The sequence below is a fragment of the Rattus norvegicus genome, chromosome 4 (genome assembly GCF_021556685.1).
Source record: "Rattus norvegicus strain SHRSP/BbbUtx chromosome 4, alternate assembly SHRSP_T2T, whole genome shotgun sequence".
Taxonomy (NCBI): domain Eukaryota; kingdom Metazoa; phylum Chordata; class Mammalia; order Rodentia; family Muridae; genus Rattus; species Rattus norvegicus.
This window is the reverse complement of record NC_141537.1, coordinates 181,384,301-181,398,851: the sequence shown is the minus strand read 5'-3', so window position 1 is coordinate 181,398,851 and position 14,551 is coordinate 181,384,301. Positions and strand designations below refer to the sequence as shown.

General features: G+C 48.1%; 1 protein-coding gene across 2 annotated transcripts in view; it reads left to right on the top strand.

Annotated features, from left to right (window-relative positions):
* Positions 1–14,551, top strand: part of Itpr2 (inositol 1,4,5-trisphosphate receptor, type 2) — a 377,779-nt gene that overhangs the window by 88,862 nt on the left and 274,366 nt on the right. For both annotated transcript variants that reach the window (NM_031046.4, XM_087659438.1), the window contains 1 exon segment: positions 9,631–9,675. In NM_031046.4, coding sequence (NP_112308.2) covers positions 9,631–9,675 — 45 coding nt within the window.

The window sequence follows — 14,551 nt, the reverse complement described above, 5'->3', positions numbered from 1 at the left end:
CTAGACCTGGGGCTACAAACCCCAGGCTGGGTGTGCAACCACCTTTTCCCCCATGTGGGCTCTGAGGATCAGACTCAGGCACTTATCTCTGAAAGGGAAGTACTTTATTGACAGAACTCTCTCCCCAGCTCTGGCACTCAAGGTATTTTTGAGATGAAAGCATTAACCAAGACTTAAAAATCCAAACCATCACCCCAAGGCTGTGAATATAGCACAGTAGCAGAGAACCGTACTAATGCAAGCCCTGGCTCCTCCCACTGTCCCCCCTCAGTATGACAGCAACAAGCTGGCAAACAATGACTACTGGAATTGGGCTGCTGGTTTTCTCATGTATGTGGTCCCCGCATCTGTGTGTTCTAGACATGGTTGTTCCCTTTCGGTGTTGTGTAGCTCAGGTGGCGTTGGGCCCAGATTCTTCATCCAGCCCATTACGAGCAGCAGCTGGCTTTTACGGCTCACCCTGGAGAGGGAAGGGACTCTTCCTCAGGTGACTTCAGATTACCTTCACACAAGGAAGTGCCCGGGGTCCTGAGGCTGGCCTGTAGCATAGCGTGGACATGTTTGAGTTTGGAAGGTTATTCTGGAGGATTGAAGGGGAGTTGACAGGAGCAGAAACGTAGCTCAGGGCTTGTCTGTGAACTGTCTTTGAAACTGAGGAAGGCCGTAGAATTTGCGTTTAAGGAGGAGTATTTGGAGCACAACTGTGTTGTGGCTACTAAATTAAAGTGAATATTGTTGAGGTGAAATGGTATTTAAAAGTTGGCTTCCTGACCATGCTATCTCCATTTCTGTTTGCTCATTAAGCATCCTATATGGGGTGTCCCAGATGGGGACACTTCTGTCACTGACAGAAAGTGCCAGTGGGCAGGTGTGACTGCAGCTGCTGTGAAATCCCTGGAAGACACAGAGCTGGAGGCAGGAGACAGAGGGCAGACACCACTGAGCATTCCTGAGGGCTAGGACCAAGGGGGTGGTCCTGGTGACGGCAAGGAGAGAGAGCTTGAAGAGGTTTCCAGAAGGCAGAAATCAACAGGAGCCGTAAATAGTACATGCAGGATTTCAGCTTTGCAGGGTTGGTGAGGACGGTGGCCCACCTGGAGAAACTGATAGAAGTGCCACATTGATCAATAAGGTAATTCAGTTAGTCAATTAGCTTAGGTATTCTGCAAAAGAGGCACATTACCTTAATCATCACACCAGCCCCACCCCTTAGTTTATTACAGTTAATTTGAGGTACTCAGAACATATCCAGGTATCAGAGTTAATGGCCTCAGGCTTCTCAGTGTTTAGGAGTTTGGGCCTTGAGTATGGCTGATAGAGATGTTGGTCTCATCAGCACAAATGAACTCAACAGAGGTTCGAGAGGTGACGTGTTTAGACACCAACCTCCCAGGAGCCTGGGGGCCTGAGAAGCTGGGGCAACCAGAAACTGGAATGGGCCGAATCACAAATGCCAGGAGACAGGGCAGAGTTTCATGGGGTTTGCGGTGGGGGATGGGGGCACTACTGCACACATCAGGGTGTGGCCATGGGTGGCTTCATGCAGAGTTCTTCTGGGGAGCCCAGCTCTAGGGAGAGCAGACCCAGCTCTCACCATGCCCTTCCCAGGGAGAAGCAAAACCGATAAAAGAGAACCCCAAGGTCCAGTTGATGCTTTGTGTAGCATTTACGTAAAAATCAAGTTGGGGATTGTCCTTTTATTGCATGAAAGGGAGGCACCCAGCAGGGGACACTAGGGCCATGATCTTTTTGTGAATGTATTTTAGATATTCCTGGTCAAAAAAGATGACACAGTCCTTAGCTGTTTTTGAGTTTATGGTTATTTACAGTGGCAAAGAGAGCCTAGAGAAGTACAAAGAAAAGAATTGCTTTGTCTGTGGCCCCCGGCCCACCAGACGTTACAGAGACATCTAACCTCTCTCTGGGCCTGAATTTCCTTGGGTGTGATCAAGGCAACCATATATGTTATAAGGTGATCATATATGTTATATGGAGTAAAGAAGACGGGGCATGCAGCACAGTGTGCACAGAGTCTAAGAAACACAGCCTACTTTCTCTCTTGTAGAGAGGAAGGAGAGGGTAGAGAACAGCACCTGTCTCCACCAACATCAGGGTCCTTGTAGCCAGCTATAGGCTCTGTCACGGTGTGTTTATGTGTCCGCCCATCCATCTGTGCACTGTGTGTATGTCTGTCAGTGACTGTCCTGTTCACCCTGCCCAGCTCTCCACAGTGGGGAGAATGTATGTCTCACACTGTAACCGACACCTGATGTTTCTTTGTTAAGTAACTGTGTGTGTGTGTGTGTGAGTGTGTGTGTAAGAGTATGAGTGTGTGAGTGTGTGAGTGTGTATATGTGTGCAAGAGAGTATGAGTGTGTGTGAGTGTGTGTAAGCGAGTATGAGTGTGAGTGTGTGTGAGTGTGAGTGTGTATGTGTATGTAAGAGAGTATGAGTGTGTGTGAGTGTGTGTGAGTGTGTGTGTAAGCGAGTATGAGTGTGTGTGAGTGTGTATGTGTGTGAGTGTGTGTATGTGTAAGAGAGTATGAGTGTGTGTGAGTGTGTATGTGTGTGAGTGTGTGTATGTGTAAGAGAGTATGAGTGTGTGTGAGTATGTGTGAGTGTGTGTATGTGTGTGAGTGTGTGTGTAAGAGAGTATGAGTGTGTGTGAGTGTGTATGTGTGTGAGTGTGTGTATGTGTAAGAGAGTATGAGTGTGTGTGAGTATGTGTGAGTGTGTGTATGTGTGTAAGAGAGTATGAGTGTGTGTGAGTGTGTGTAAGCGAGTATGAGTGTGAGTGTGTGTGAGTGTGAGTGTGTATGTGTATGTAAGAGAGTATGAGTGTGTGTGAGTGTGTGTGAGTGTGTGTGAGTGTGTGTGTAAGCGAGTATGAGTGTGTGTGAGTGTGTATGTGTGTGAGTGTGTGTATGTGTAAGAGAGTATGAGTGTGTGTGAGTGTGTATGTGTGTGAGTGTGTGTATGTGTAAGAGAGTATGAGTGTGTGTGAGTATGTGTGAGTGTGTGTATGTGTGTGAGTGTGTGTGTAAGAGAGTATGAGTGTGTGTGAGTGTGTATGTGTGTGAGTGTGTGTATGTGTAAGAGAGTATGAGTGTGTGTGAGTATGTGTGAGTGTGTGTATGTGTGTAAGAGAGTATGAGTGTGTGTGAGTGTGTGTAAGCGAGTATGAGTGTGAGTGTGTGTGAGTGTGAGTGTGTATGTGTATGTAAGAGAGTATGAGTGTGTGTGAGTGTGTGTGTATGTGTGTGAGTGTGTGTGTAAGAGAGTATGAGTGTGTGTGAGTGTGTGTGTATGTGTGTGAGTGTGTGTGTAAGAGAGTATGAGTGTGTGTGAGTGTGTATGTGTGTGAGTGTGTGTATGTGTAAGAGAGTATGAGTGTGTGTGAGTGTGTGTGAGTGTGTGTATGTATGTGTAAGAGAGTATGAGTGTGAGTGTGTGTGTGAGTGTGTGTGAGTGTGTGTATGTGTGTGTAAGAGAGTATGAGTGTGTGTGAGTATGTGTGAGTGTGTGTATGTGTAAGAGAGTATGAGTGTGTGTGAGTGTGTGTATGTGTGTGTAAGAGAGTATGAGTGTGTGTGAGTGTGTGTGTGAGTGCGAGTGTGAGTGTGAGTGTGCTTGTGTGTTATTAAGGGTTGAAGCCAGAACCCTGGCTGTGAGAGGTGGGCACTCTGCTAGTGAGTGATACCTCCATGTCATTTTCACTAAATGGCAGACTGACTTTGACTCCCTAGGTAGCCCAGGCTAGACTTGAACCCGTGACCATCCTGTCTTCACCTTGCAGGTGGCTGGAGTTGTGGCACCAGCAGGGTCAGCTTCTGCTTGGGATAATCTGAGGGAGAAAGTGGAGCAGGGCAGCTTAGTTAAGGCACTTGCCTGTTTGGGAAGGAAAATCTGCAGGCCTTTGACGTAGGAAGTACTGTCGCTGGGAGACACCAAACAGTGTCCGATCCCGTGCACAGTCACACGTGGACACACAGACTGCTAGCACCCTGTGGCGTGAGCCAACTGCTGTAGAGGGCAATGCCCTGAGTCAGCTGGGTAAAGTGTGGTGAGCTGAGGAGGGAGGAGCTGAGAGACTGGCCGTGCCTTAGAACACTGCTTAGCCTGTTACTCTATCACAGTGTGTAGTGTATACATTTGTCTGTCTGTCTGTGCATGGTGTGTATGTCTGTCAGTGACTGTCTTGTTCTTTATAAGGGAGGGCCCCTACCCAGCTCCCCAGTGTGGATAATGTCTCACACTGAGTTTGCATTCACTGGATACGGGCGGCTGAACGGACAGGCGCTATGACAGCTGCAAACGAAGTTTCTGTTCTCAGGAAAGGGGATCCAGTGTCAGAGAGGTTGTATTTTCCTTTAAGTTAAACAAACAAACAATTCCTTAAACAAAACCCAAATATAAACCAGGGCTGATCTTGAACTGCTGTACTGATGTTGTCTGTCAGAGGTTCTGACAGTATCTGGAGACATTTGACTGACACAGCTGGGAAAGGGAGTGGACATCAAGGATGGCTAACACAGAGAGCTATCCCTCTCCTCCCTGACATAATTATCTAGTCCCCAAACACGGAGGCCAGGAATCCTTGCTCACACTAATCTGAAATTGAAAGTCACTTACTGAATGCCCACTATGTGGAAGCACTGCACTGACTTGGTGCTGGGGACACAGATGTTAGGGTGCCATTGCTGCCCCTAGGTTCCTGTGGTCACTGTGGGAACCACGTGGCACATACATCACTGAGCTGCGGGCTTTTACTGTTTGATTGCTCCATCATGTATTCCTGACACATCTGGCTTTGGGAAACGTTTAAATTATCAACGTGTATAGGTGCACGTGCTAAGATCAGTAAGTTTAAAGATGGCGACTTTAAACTAAGAACAGGAGACAGAAACCCTACAGTCTTGCTTATGAGCCTAGTCCCCGAATGCAGCCCGTTACATCAGCGTTTAGCTACGAAGTTAAGTTATTCAGATGAACATGATGAGCTCATGGTCGTTGAGGAATCAGAGGGGCCACCAGGCAAGCAGAGCACTTCTGTGGGGCTCCCACAATCCATTGGGTAGCCGGCGCACACAGTTACAAGCTACTGGAGAACGGGCGCTTCTAAGAACATTCCGGTGAATGTAGGAAACATCAATGCTTAGGACAGCACTGGAGGCTAGAACATGAGCTTTATTCTGCAAGACCACAGAGTCCCTTACTCAGCAGGAGCCCGGCTACACAGTGTTAGCTGATGCAGATGAACTTCCCAGAAACACAGAGGGCCAGATAACCACCATTGAAATGTAGAAATAAGCACTTAGTTACAGAACAGAAAGTTCAGGCTTTATGTGATTACAGACATGTCCCCTGGGTCTCTGTAGTGTCACTTCCCTGGGACACATGGGTTAGGCAGCCGAGGTGAAGGTGGCAGATGCAGGCTGCACGGTGTGGACATACAGATGCACAGCTGGGCAGACGTTGTGACTTAGAGACCTTAAGTGCCTGTGGGAGAGAGAACAGCTTCCCCTGAGGAGCAGCTAACACAGCCTTGGAACCAATCCCGCCCTGTGGGAAGGGCAACACTCTGCTTCCCACCACTGCTTCAGACATTTCCACACTGCGGCACTAAATCACCGAAGCGACAGCTTGGGAATGCTTCTCAATGCAAGACGGAGCAAAGAATGCAAAAATAATTTTACTTGTTAAAGACTTCGTATTGCCTCTGCCTTGGCAAGACAGGGTCTTGTTTCCTTTGGACTTGAACTCACCATGTTTCAGAGGCTGGACTTGAAGTCCTGATACTCCCCTCACCTCCCAAGTGCATGCTGCCACACCTGGCCTTTATATTTCCTTTAGAGTAGCTTATCTGGGGGCCGGGGAGAGCTCAGGGGATAAGCTGTTTGCCATGAAGGCATGGGGACCTGAGTCTGACATTCGGAACCTGCCTAAAAAGAGCCAGGCTTGGAGCTTGTGCTTCTAATCCCAGCATTGGGTAGGTGGAGCCAGGCTCTATGGCCAGCCGGCCTAGCCCATTAGGAGGGCTCTAAGCCAGTGAAATACACTGTGTCAATTAAAAAAAAGGTGGAACACTCACACACGCACACACACACGCACGCACGCACGCACGCACGCACACACATGCACACACACATACACACCCACACACCCACACACAGACACACACACACGCACTCATGCACACACACGCACACGCATGCACATACACACACAAGCGCACACACACATGCACACACACATGCACACACACGCACACACACGCACACGCACACACACAGACACACACATGCATGCACATACACACCGCACACACACACACACGCACAGACACACATGCACAGGCACACTCACACACACACAGACACACACACACAGACACACACACACACACACACACACACACACACACACACAGCCCTGTGAAGAAAGCGGGTTGGCTTATTTGTTTGTAGCTTGGTCAAGCTTCCACCAGATGGCACTAAACCCTTACTTCCTAACTTCAATACTCTTAGACACAGTTAATTGAAACCCCACCGCTAAAAAGCTGGAAGAGGACAGTCTTGGCATCTCATGCACAGAGAGTGGGGAGGCACGAGGTCAGGATCGCCCCCAGCAGCAGCTCTAAAGTGAGTCTGAGACCCACGTGAGCTATAGGAGATTCATTCTCAAAAAAGAGAAACCAACACCAACCAAACCAAAAAACCCAAGGCAAAAACAACGACACGGAGAAGAAAAAGAAAAGCAGCCAGGGAAACGGCTCAGCTGGCAGGGGCAGATTGCTTAAGTAGGTGAAGGCGACCCCTGATCCACGGGACCGCCAGTGTGGTTGGTGCTACTCGCTCATGTTGCCAAAGGGTCTGGTGCCCTCTTCTGGTCTCCATAAGTACTGCACCTGCACGCAACAAACCCATCCGTGTCCCCGACTCCCACCCAAAAGGAAGAAAGCAAGACTCTGAACATGTATCCCGGACTTGAGTGATTTCAGTCTGTTTATTTCTGCTGTGTGGATGGAAGGCTGCCGGCATCCTGCATCTGACTCGGGACGGCTAGCGTGACTCTTGTGACGACCTGACCTTCTCTTCCGCACATTGCACTCTGTTTAATTGTGTTTTGATGAGGAAAGGCCACCTTTCAACATTGCCAGTAACCACTACATTCTCTCATTCACTCCCACCGCTCTGTGGACCCTGAATTTGATCTTGGCCATCTCCCTGTCTTATAAACGCAGTAAATATTCTTAAAACTTGGGTCATTTCCCCACAGTGATTTCCTCCCCTGGTTATAGGCATTAAAACTTGAGAATCAAAATAAGCATATTTTTCCACAGCAGTTTTTATACTTAGATGCTGTCGAATGTAAACATATAAGATTGATTTTTATATCACTCAATTAACAGCCATATGTGGCATGATCTTCCCTTTAGCTTAAAAGCCTCTGAGGTCCAGGGTGATCTTCCTTTCAACCTAAGAGCCTACCTGTGGGGTCTTTCAGTTTTGGCTCACACCTTGCAACCTCCAGGAGGCAGGAGAGCAGAGCTTGCACTCACTTAGGGTGTAGCTTCTGTCCCTCAGACCTGCACTCTCTCACTCTGACATCACATGATTCTCACAGACTGGCCCCCACAGAGGGTGTCACCTGGGTGACTGAAAACCCAGCCAGGCTCACAGTGACCGACACGTCATCTTTTTCCTCCTTTTTAAAAACATTATTAGTTTATGCTTTTCTGACTGACAGAGGTGACTGACAAGCAGCCAAAGACAGGGATGTGTGACCCTCGACCATGAAGACCTATGGCCGTCATGGGTCACCCTAGGCTTGGGGCTCAGTCTCACATGTCCACAGATTGGGGGCTCAGTCATAGGCTTCACAGACTGGGGGCTCAATCCTAGAGTTCCTCCTCCCATTCTGTAGATAAGGACTCCCAGTTCAATGGGACCGGATGACTTTCCCCAGGGCCCAGAACTTTAAAAGGCCTTACAGAACTTGGTGACCTTGAAAGGGTGACTTATGTTAGAGTGTGGCATGGTCTGGGGTAAGGTATGGGCTGCACCTCCAGGGGCAGAAGTTGTTTTGTGTTGGGCTTAGTTGGGCCGATTCCCATTTTCGTGTACATCCTGCTTATGCACCTGTCATGTCGTGGTTCTGAGCTGGGGTTTACTATTGTCTGGGGCTAAGTGTTCTAGTTCAGCCTGAATGCAACTGTAACCCTTAGATATAGCTTCAGATACAGTCTGACTAACTTTGTGTTGGTTGCATTTTTGTTACTAGATAAGATATTCTAACAAAAGCGACTTAAGGAAGGGAGGTTTGTTCTAGTACATTCTGGTTCACCCATTCCCGGATACATTCCATCAAGGCAAGGATGGCACAGTGGTGGGAGTTTGCCGTGGCTGGCCACATGGCATCCACAGTCAAAACAGCTCGATTCTTAGTTTTAGGTGGTCAAGGATCAAGCCCCAGGAACGGTGTCTCTTACTTTAGTGGGCTCTTCTCCCCTCAATAAGTCACACTGGTGAGGTCAGAGGCTAAACTAATCTGAGTAATCCCTCACAGATGTGCCCAAAGGTTTAGAGTCCAGATTCTGCCAAGTTGAGGATCACTATTCACAGAGCTCCATATATATATATATATATACATATATATATATTGTGTGTGTGTAAGTAGATAAATATATATATCTGTGATGGGATATATGTATAGTACATAATGAATATACAGAATCATAATATGAAGAATATAAGAAACAAACAAAAATACAAAACCAAAGATCACGTGACCATGTATAACAGCACAGATGACATCACAGAAGACATCCCTCCAGCCCAGCTCTCTTCTACCATCTTCAGATAAGTGAGCTCTGAGCGAAGCCACAGAGTGGGCGGATTATACTTTTGTTCCGTATTTTTATTTCTTTATACGGTGCTCAGTTGCCTTTCTAAATCCTCAGGTGCAGGGCAGCTGTCTGTCTGTCATGAGGTCCTGTTGACTCTTCTTCACAGCAGAGTGCTGTCTCTGCGTTCTCATGAAGTGTGATTCCGGTGGGCACACCACCCTCGGCTCCTTCTCCCCTCCCCACATCACAGTGTTTCTTAGAAAGCCCCTTACTCCATCTGCCCCTCTGCCTTCTGCCCTGCTACACCCTGAATTTTGCATCATCTCTGATCATGAATCTATTGGCTAGGACAGATCTCTGCCTGGCCAACCACACTTTGTCTGAGACAGGGAGACCATTACTGTCAGCTTTTGTTTGGCAAATTCTTTGGGTCTAGGATCCAGGTCAATAGTGGGGCCATTGCTGGTGTTGTATTTAAGCATGTTCATGTGTGTGTGTGTGTGTGTGTGTGTGAGAGAGAGAGAGAGAGAGAGAGAGAGAGAGAGAGAGAGAGAGAGAGAGAAAGGGAGGGAGAGAGAGAGGTGAGAGGGAAGGAGGGAGGGAAAGAGAGGAGAGAGGGAGAGAGAGAAATCGAGCAAGCACATACAAGGTGCATGCTGGAATTGATCTCAGGTCATCCAGCTTTCAGGGAGGACCTTCGTCCCCTGAACCATCTTACCGGCCCAGGCTCAGCACATTCTTACTGGCGTTTTAAATTTAAAGCTGTTTGCTTTGTTTTTCAGCTTAACCCTGACTATCGAGATGCTCAAAATGAAGGAAAAACTGTGGTGAGTAGACTTTCCATCAGTACACCCCAAATGTTTCACATCATGTTTTCCATGAATAAATCAAAGACATCTTACTAACAGCCTTGAAGACTAGGACCTCAAGACAGAGTCTCTCAATTGGTCAGAGAAGCTCGGGGCTCAGGTGCTATTCCCTTCCCTGCCAGCAGGGGGTGCTGAGGGACATTCCTGCCTCTTGAAGACTGGTTATTGCAAGGCATGGAAACTTCTGGGAAATAGGCTGGGGTGGCGGTGGGGGTCTAGGTTCAGTTTCCAGAAGTGCATGGAAATACTGTCTAAAAGGTGGGGCAGTGAAATGGTTCTTGGGTGTTTACTGCTCAGCCGGAGGGTCTGAACTCTGTCCCTAAGACTTATATGGTAGGAGAAAACAAACTCACAAAAGTTGTCTTCTGACTTTAACATGTGCCTTGTGGCATCTGCCCACCCCCCTCCATGCACATACATACACAACACTTAAATGTAATAAAAAGTTATAAAAAGGGCTGGAGGTATAGCTCACGATACAGGGTTTACACATGCGGCGGTAGGTTCAGTCCTCAGTACTGGGGCAAAAGTTGCTTCTCCTAGAGAACGCCCACCAAACCTTCCCACTGTGTGGCTAAATTGTAACTTTGCTCTGTTTCCTGCGTGGGCAGTGGCCATGCAGCTGGCTGTGTGTGTAGAGCAGGGAGGGTTTCAGGGAGCGGATAGGAAACAGGAGTCTGTGCTAAGCAGTAGACAGGGTGACGCCTGTCCGTCCGTTCTTACTAATCGACCCTTGTTTGGCTGGGCTGCTCTCCTCCTGGTTCCTCAGCTCCACTAAAGCTGAGAAGAACACTCCTGCATTTGAGAGCTTGTCCCCAGACTCCCTGTAAACACACACAGGGATGCATTCTGGACTGTGCCAGTTTCCTGGGAGAGACGGCCAGTAGCAGAGGTCTGGTTTAATGGCAACAATGTCTCCAAAGCCCCAAGTTTGAGCATAAAGAAAATTGAGACCGTGAAGGAGCAGTCCCCGCAGGGCGGCTGCTTGTTACAGTCTGTTTGCTACATTGCAGTAATTACACTTCTGTCTGAAAAGGAAAGGAGAGGGGCTGTTAGAGTCGATCTGCAGCCTGTGACAGAGATCAATTTCCCAAAACAGAACGCCGGCTCCTCTCATGCAGAGTTCCAGTAACACGGCTGGAGATGATGCTGATTTTCCTCTCAGTATTCCCCTCGTTGGCGGCTTAACGACCCACTAATATTTTTTTTTCCTGTAATTCAGAAACCTTTATCAAGACGTCGCCTTCCATCTTTGAAGCCTCAGAGGTTAATGCATGGCGTTGCAGAAATGAGGCGGTGTATGTCGGGGCTCCCATTAAGACCAAATTGCGGTGTTCACTTTACAACGGAGCGCATTATTTCCGATCTTATGAATGTACAGCTTCCCTGGGCACCTGCCAGTAAACATTGGCGAAGTGTCAAGCCCAGCTGGGAACCTGAGGGTCATTATTTCTTCTCGAAGGTCCACATCTTTCAGAGGGCTCTGCAGAGGGGATTTTTTTTTTTTTAATTCTCTGCAATTCCATTCCTATGAGCAAACACTGCCATGTTTATGTGGCATGGAATCTGCTTATTTTGAAGGCGGTTCTGTGTCTGAGGCTGGGGTCTCACAGCCTCTGCAATATTGACATAGTGGACCAGACGATTCTTTGTGCTGGTGTTAAGGTGTTCCCTGTATGAGTAGTGGGGTGTCCTCTGCACAAGTTGTAGCGGGTGTTCCCTCAATGGTAGTGGGGCACCCTCTGGATGGCAGGGTGATGGCAGCACTGTTGATCTCATCTCAGTGGGTGTTGGCAGCTTCACCCCACCCCAGCTCTCAGCTGTGACAACCAACAATGTGTCCAGAAATTGTCAGATGTCCTCTGAGCGTCAAAATTCTCCCGTGTGGCCAACTACAAGACCTGCGTGTTTGTATCCATGGGAATGTTCTAGCAAAGGGAGATGGTTGGAAACATACATTCAAGTACTGTTCTGTGGAATTTGGAGACGGGGTTTTAGGATTGGTCAGACCTTCATGATGCCATGGGTTTCACTTCAGGCTCTCTGGCAGTAAGATGTGAGGCCCCAGAAAGCAGAAAGGATCTGTCAGGAAGCTCTGGGAAGGAGGCTTACAGAGATAGAGAAAGTCCTTGCAGCTTTCGTAGGCTCCTGGGAGGTGTGGCTTCCCCAAGTAGAGCTGGAGCTTGGGCAGAGGAGGGAGGGGAGAGCTATGCCTGTGATGTAGCGGCTTCCTGTAGCCTGTATCTCAGCTCCAAAAAACAGACAGGGCCTTCTCCCTGCATGTCTCAGGCTCCAACAGTACAGCCAATGTGATAGGTGATGTTTGACCTAAAGTCAGTGGCTTGCCACGAGTCAACACAAACGTATTCTGGGGTGCCCTGAAGTATACCTCCCCAGGAGGGGGGGCTGGAGCAGGAGCAGAGCTATCAGCTTCCTTGCAGCTTTGCATAAGAGCAGGTCCTTCCTGGACAGCCTTGGAGACCTGTGCTTTTCCTTCCCAGTTTTTTTTTTGTTTGTTTGTTTGTTTTTTTTTTTTTAAAATGCTGTCCGGGGCTGGAAGACAGCGTACTCAGTCAAGTGCTTGCTTTGCAAGCACGAGGACCAGAGTTCAACCTCAGCACCACTTAGAAATGGCTGGCTGTGGTGGTTCCTGCCTGCCACTCCAGGGTTGTGGGAGACAGGCTGGTCCTTGGGGATTGCTGCCCAGCTAGCCTACCTGTTAAGATCTAACTTCTAGTGAGGGACTGTGTCTCAAAAAATGAGGTTCAAGATTGACCTCTGGCATACAGACACACACACACACACACACACACACACACTCTTCCACATACATACATACATACACACACACACTCACACACAACATTCCCACATACATACATACATACATACATACATACAAACATACAAACATACACACACATACACACACTCTCACACACATATACATACATACACATATCCACACACATACATAACACCTACATGTGAGAACATGCGTACACACTCATGCTCACACACATTCACATAGCCACACACATATACACACATACACATACTCATGCTCACCTACACCCATACACTCACATATACACTTATACCTATTCACAGACATACACTCACACATACTCATATATACATACACTCTCACGCACTCACATACACACTCACATACACACACCCCTGAACCCACACATGAGAACATGCACACATACTTCCGCATACACAGGCACACACACACATACACAAACTTATCTGAAACATGACTGTTTGGTAAGTGACCAGGTGGCATTCTGAGACCCAAGCTCCTAAGCTGGGCGAGAGCGAGAGAGAGAGAGAGAAAGAGAGAGAGAGGATAGATAGATAGATAGATAGATAGATAGATAGATAGATAGATAGATAGATAGAGCTCTTCCTGTTTCAGCTCCCTTGGTTCTTCCTCCATTTTTATGATGTCAGGCTAACTATGATGCTCCCAAAATTCTCTGCAGGGAGCTACAGTTCCTGTGTCCCTTTTCCCCATTAAAAATCGAGAGTTTTATAAGCGCAATCCACAATGCTCATGAGTTCGGATAGGATTTTCTTTATGCTGTAAAGATGCAGGGTGGCCTTTCTTGTTTATTGCAGCTACACTCATTATTACGTGTGTAACTGAGGTTTTCTGGCGACTCTGGCAGCCTTGACAGGCCGGGCTTGACATCACCGAGTGGGAGAGGACTGAGAGGGAAGGGCGGAGGGAGGGAATTTCAGTGTGGCCACAGGGGAAGAGGAGCAGGTGGAAGAGACCAGTGAGCTCGGCTGTCCCCGGGGTCCTGACAGGAGCTTTGGGTCTAGATAGGGGAAGACTGGGCTGGAACTGCGTAGCCCTGACCACGGCTGGCTCCGTCTGGTTACCGCTCTCTCAGACCAGGTTCCACAGGAGTCTGAAGACGTGACCGTTGAGTGCATCAATGGGTTCCCACAAAGCGATCACTTCTGCTGAGCGTGTAGCTGAATACCCTCATTGGTACGGGACTGTGTGTCCTTTGTGAGTTTCTCTTGGAATCCAAGGTGACTGCAGGCTCCGGACAATGATGTCTCTGTGCCTTTAGTCTCTGAGGGTGAGGAGTACAGGCACTCTGTGAGTGTACAGTGCCTACGTGCAGGGCCATGCAGGCTTTCTGAGCAGAAGTGAAGGAGACAGACCCTCGAGGTGTGCGGCGAGGCCAGACTTCCATCCTGCCTTTTGCCAGCCTGTGGCTCAAGGGCAGAGTCTGCTTAGAAAAACAGCTTCTAGGTGCCTGGTACGCTCATAACGCATTATTCATATTTAATTGCCTAAAAATTTCCAAGGGGCAGTCTTGATGTTTACTTCCAAACTGTTTACGAAGTAGAGTTTGTTAAGTAAACTAGCCAGAGCGTGGGAAGAGTCGAAGCAGGAAGCTTCCAACGAGGCTCTTGTAAAAGTCACGCAGGCATGTCGGATGTGCTCCTCCACACACGCAGTTGTGAAATTATTTACGTGTAGACATTTTCTCTATAGTATAGAACTATTTTCCAAGGGCCAATGGGAAGGTTGGAGAAGCAGATGGACACATTCCGTGTGTTCTATGTAGTTACAATGAAGCCACAAGCCTCGAATACTGTTAATAATTTGCAGCGGCTTGTTTTAATTAACCCCAATTAGCGGGCTTTTTAAATACATGTTTTGAAAAGAACCATTGCGGTGTGAGTGTCTAGACATTTTACATCCCACCCACAGGGTACCATCCCACCCTTTCTCTACACCTTCGTCCATTCATCTCTGGATTTTGGCCATGGTGTCCCTAGCAGGTGGGAGGCTATGCTATGCTGT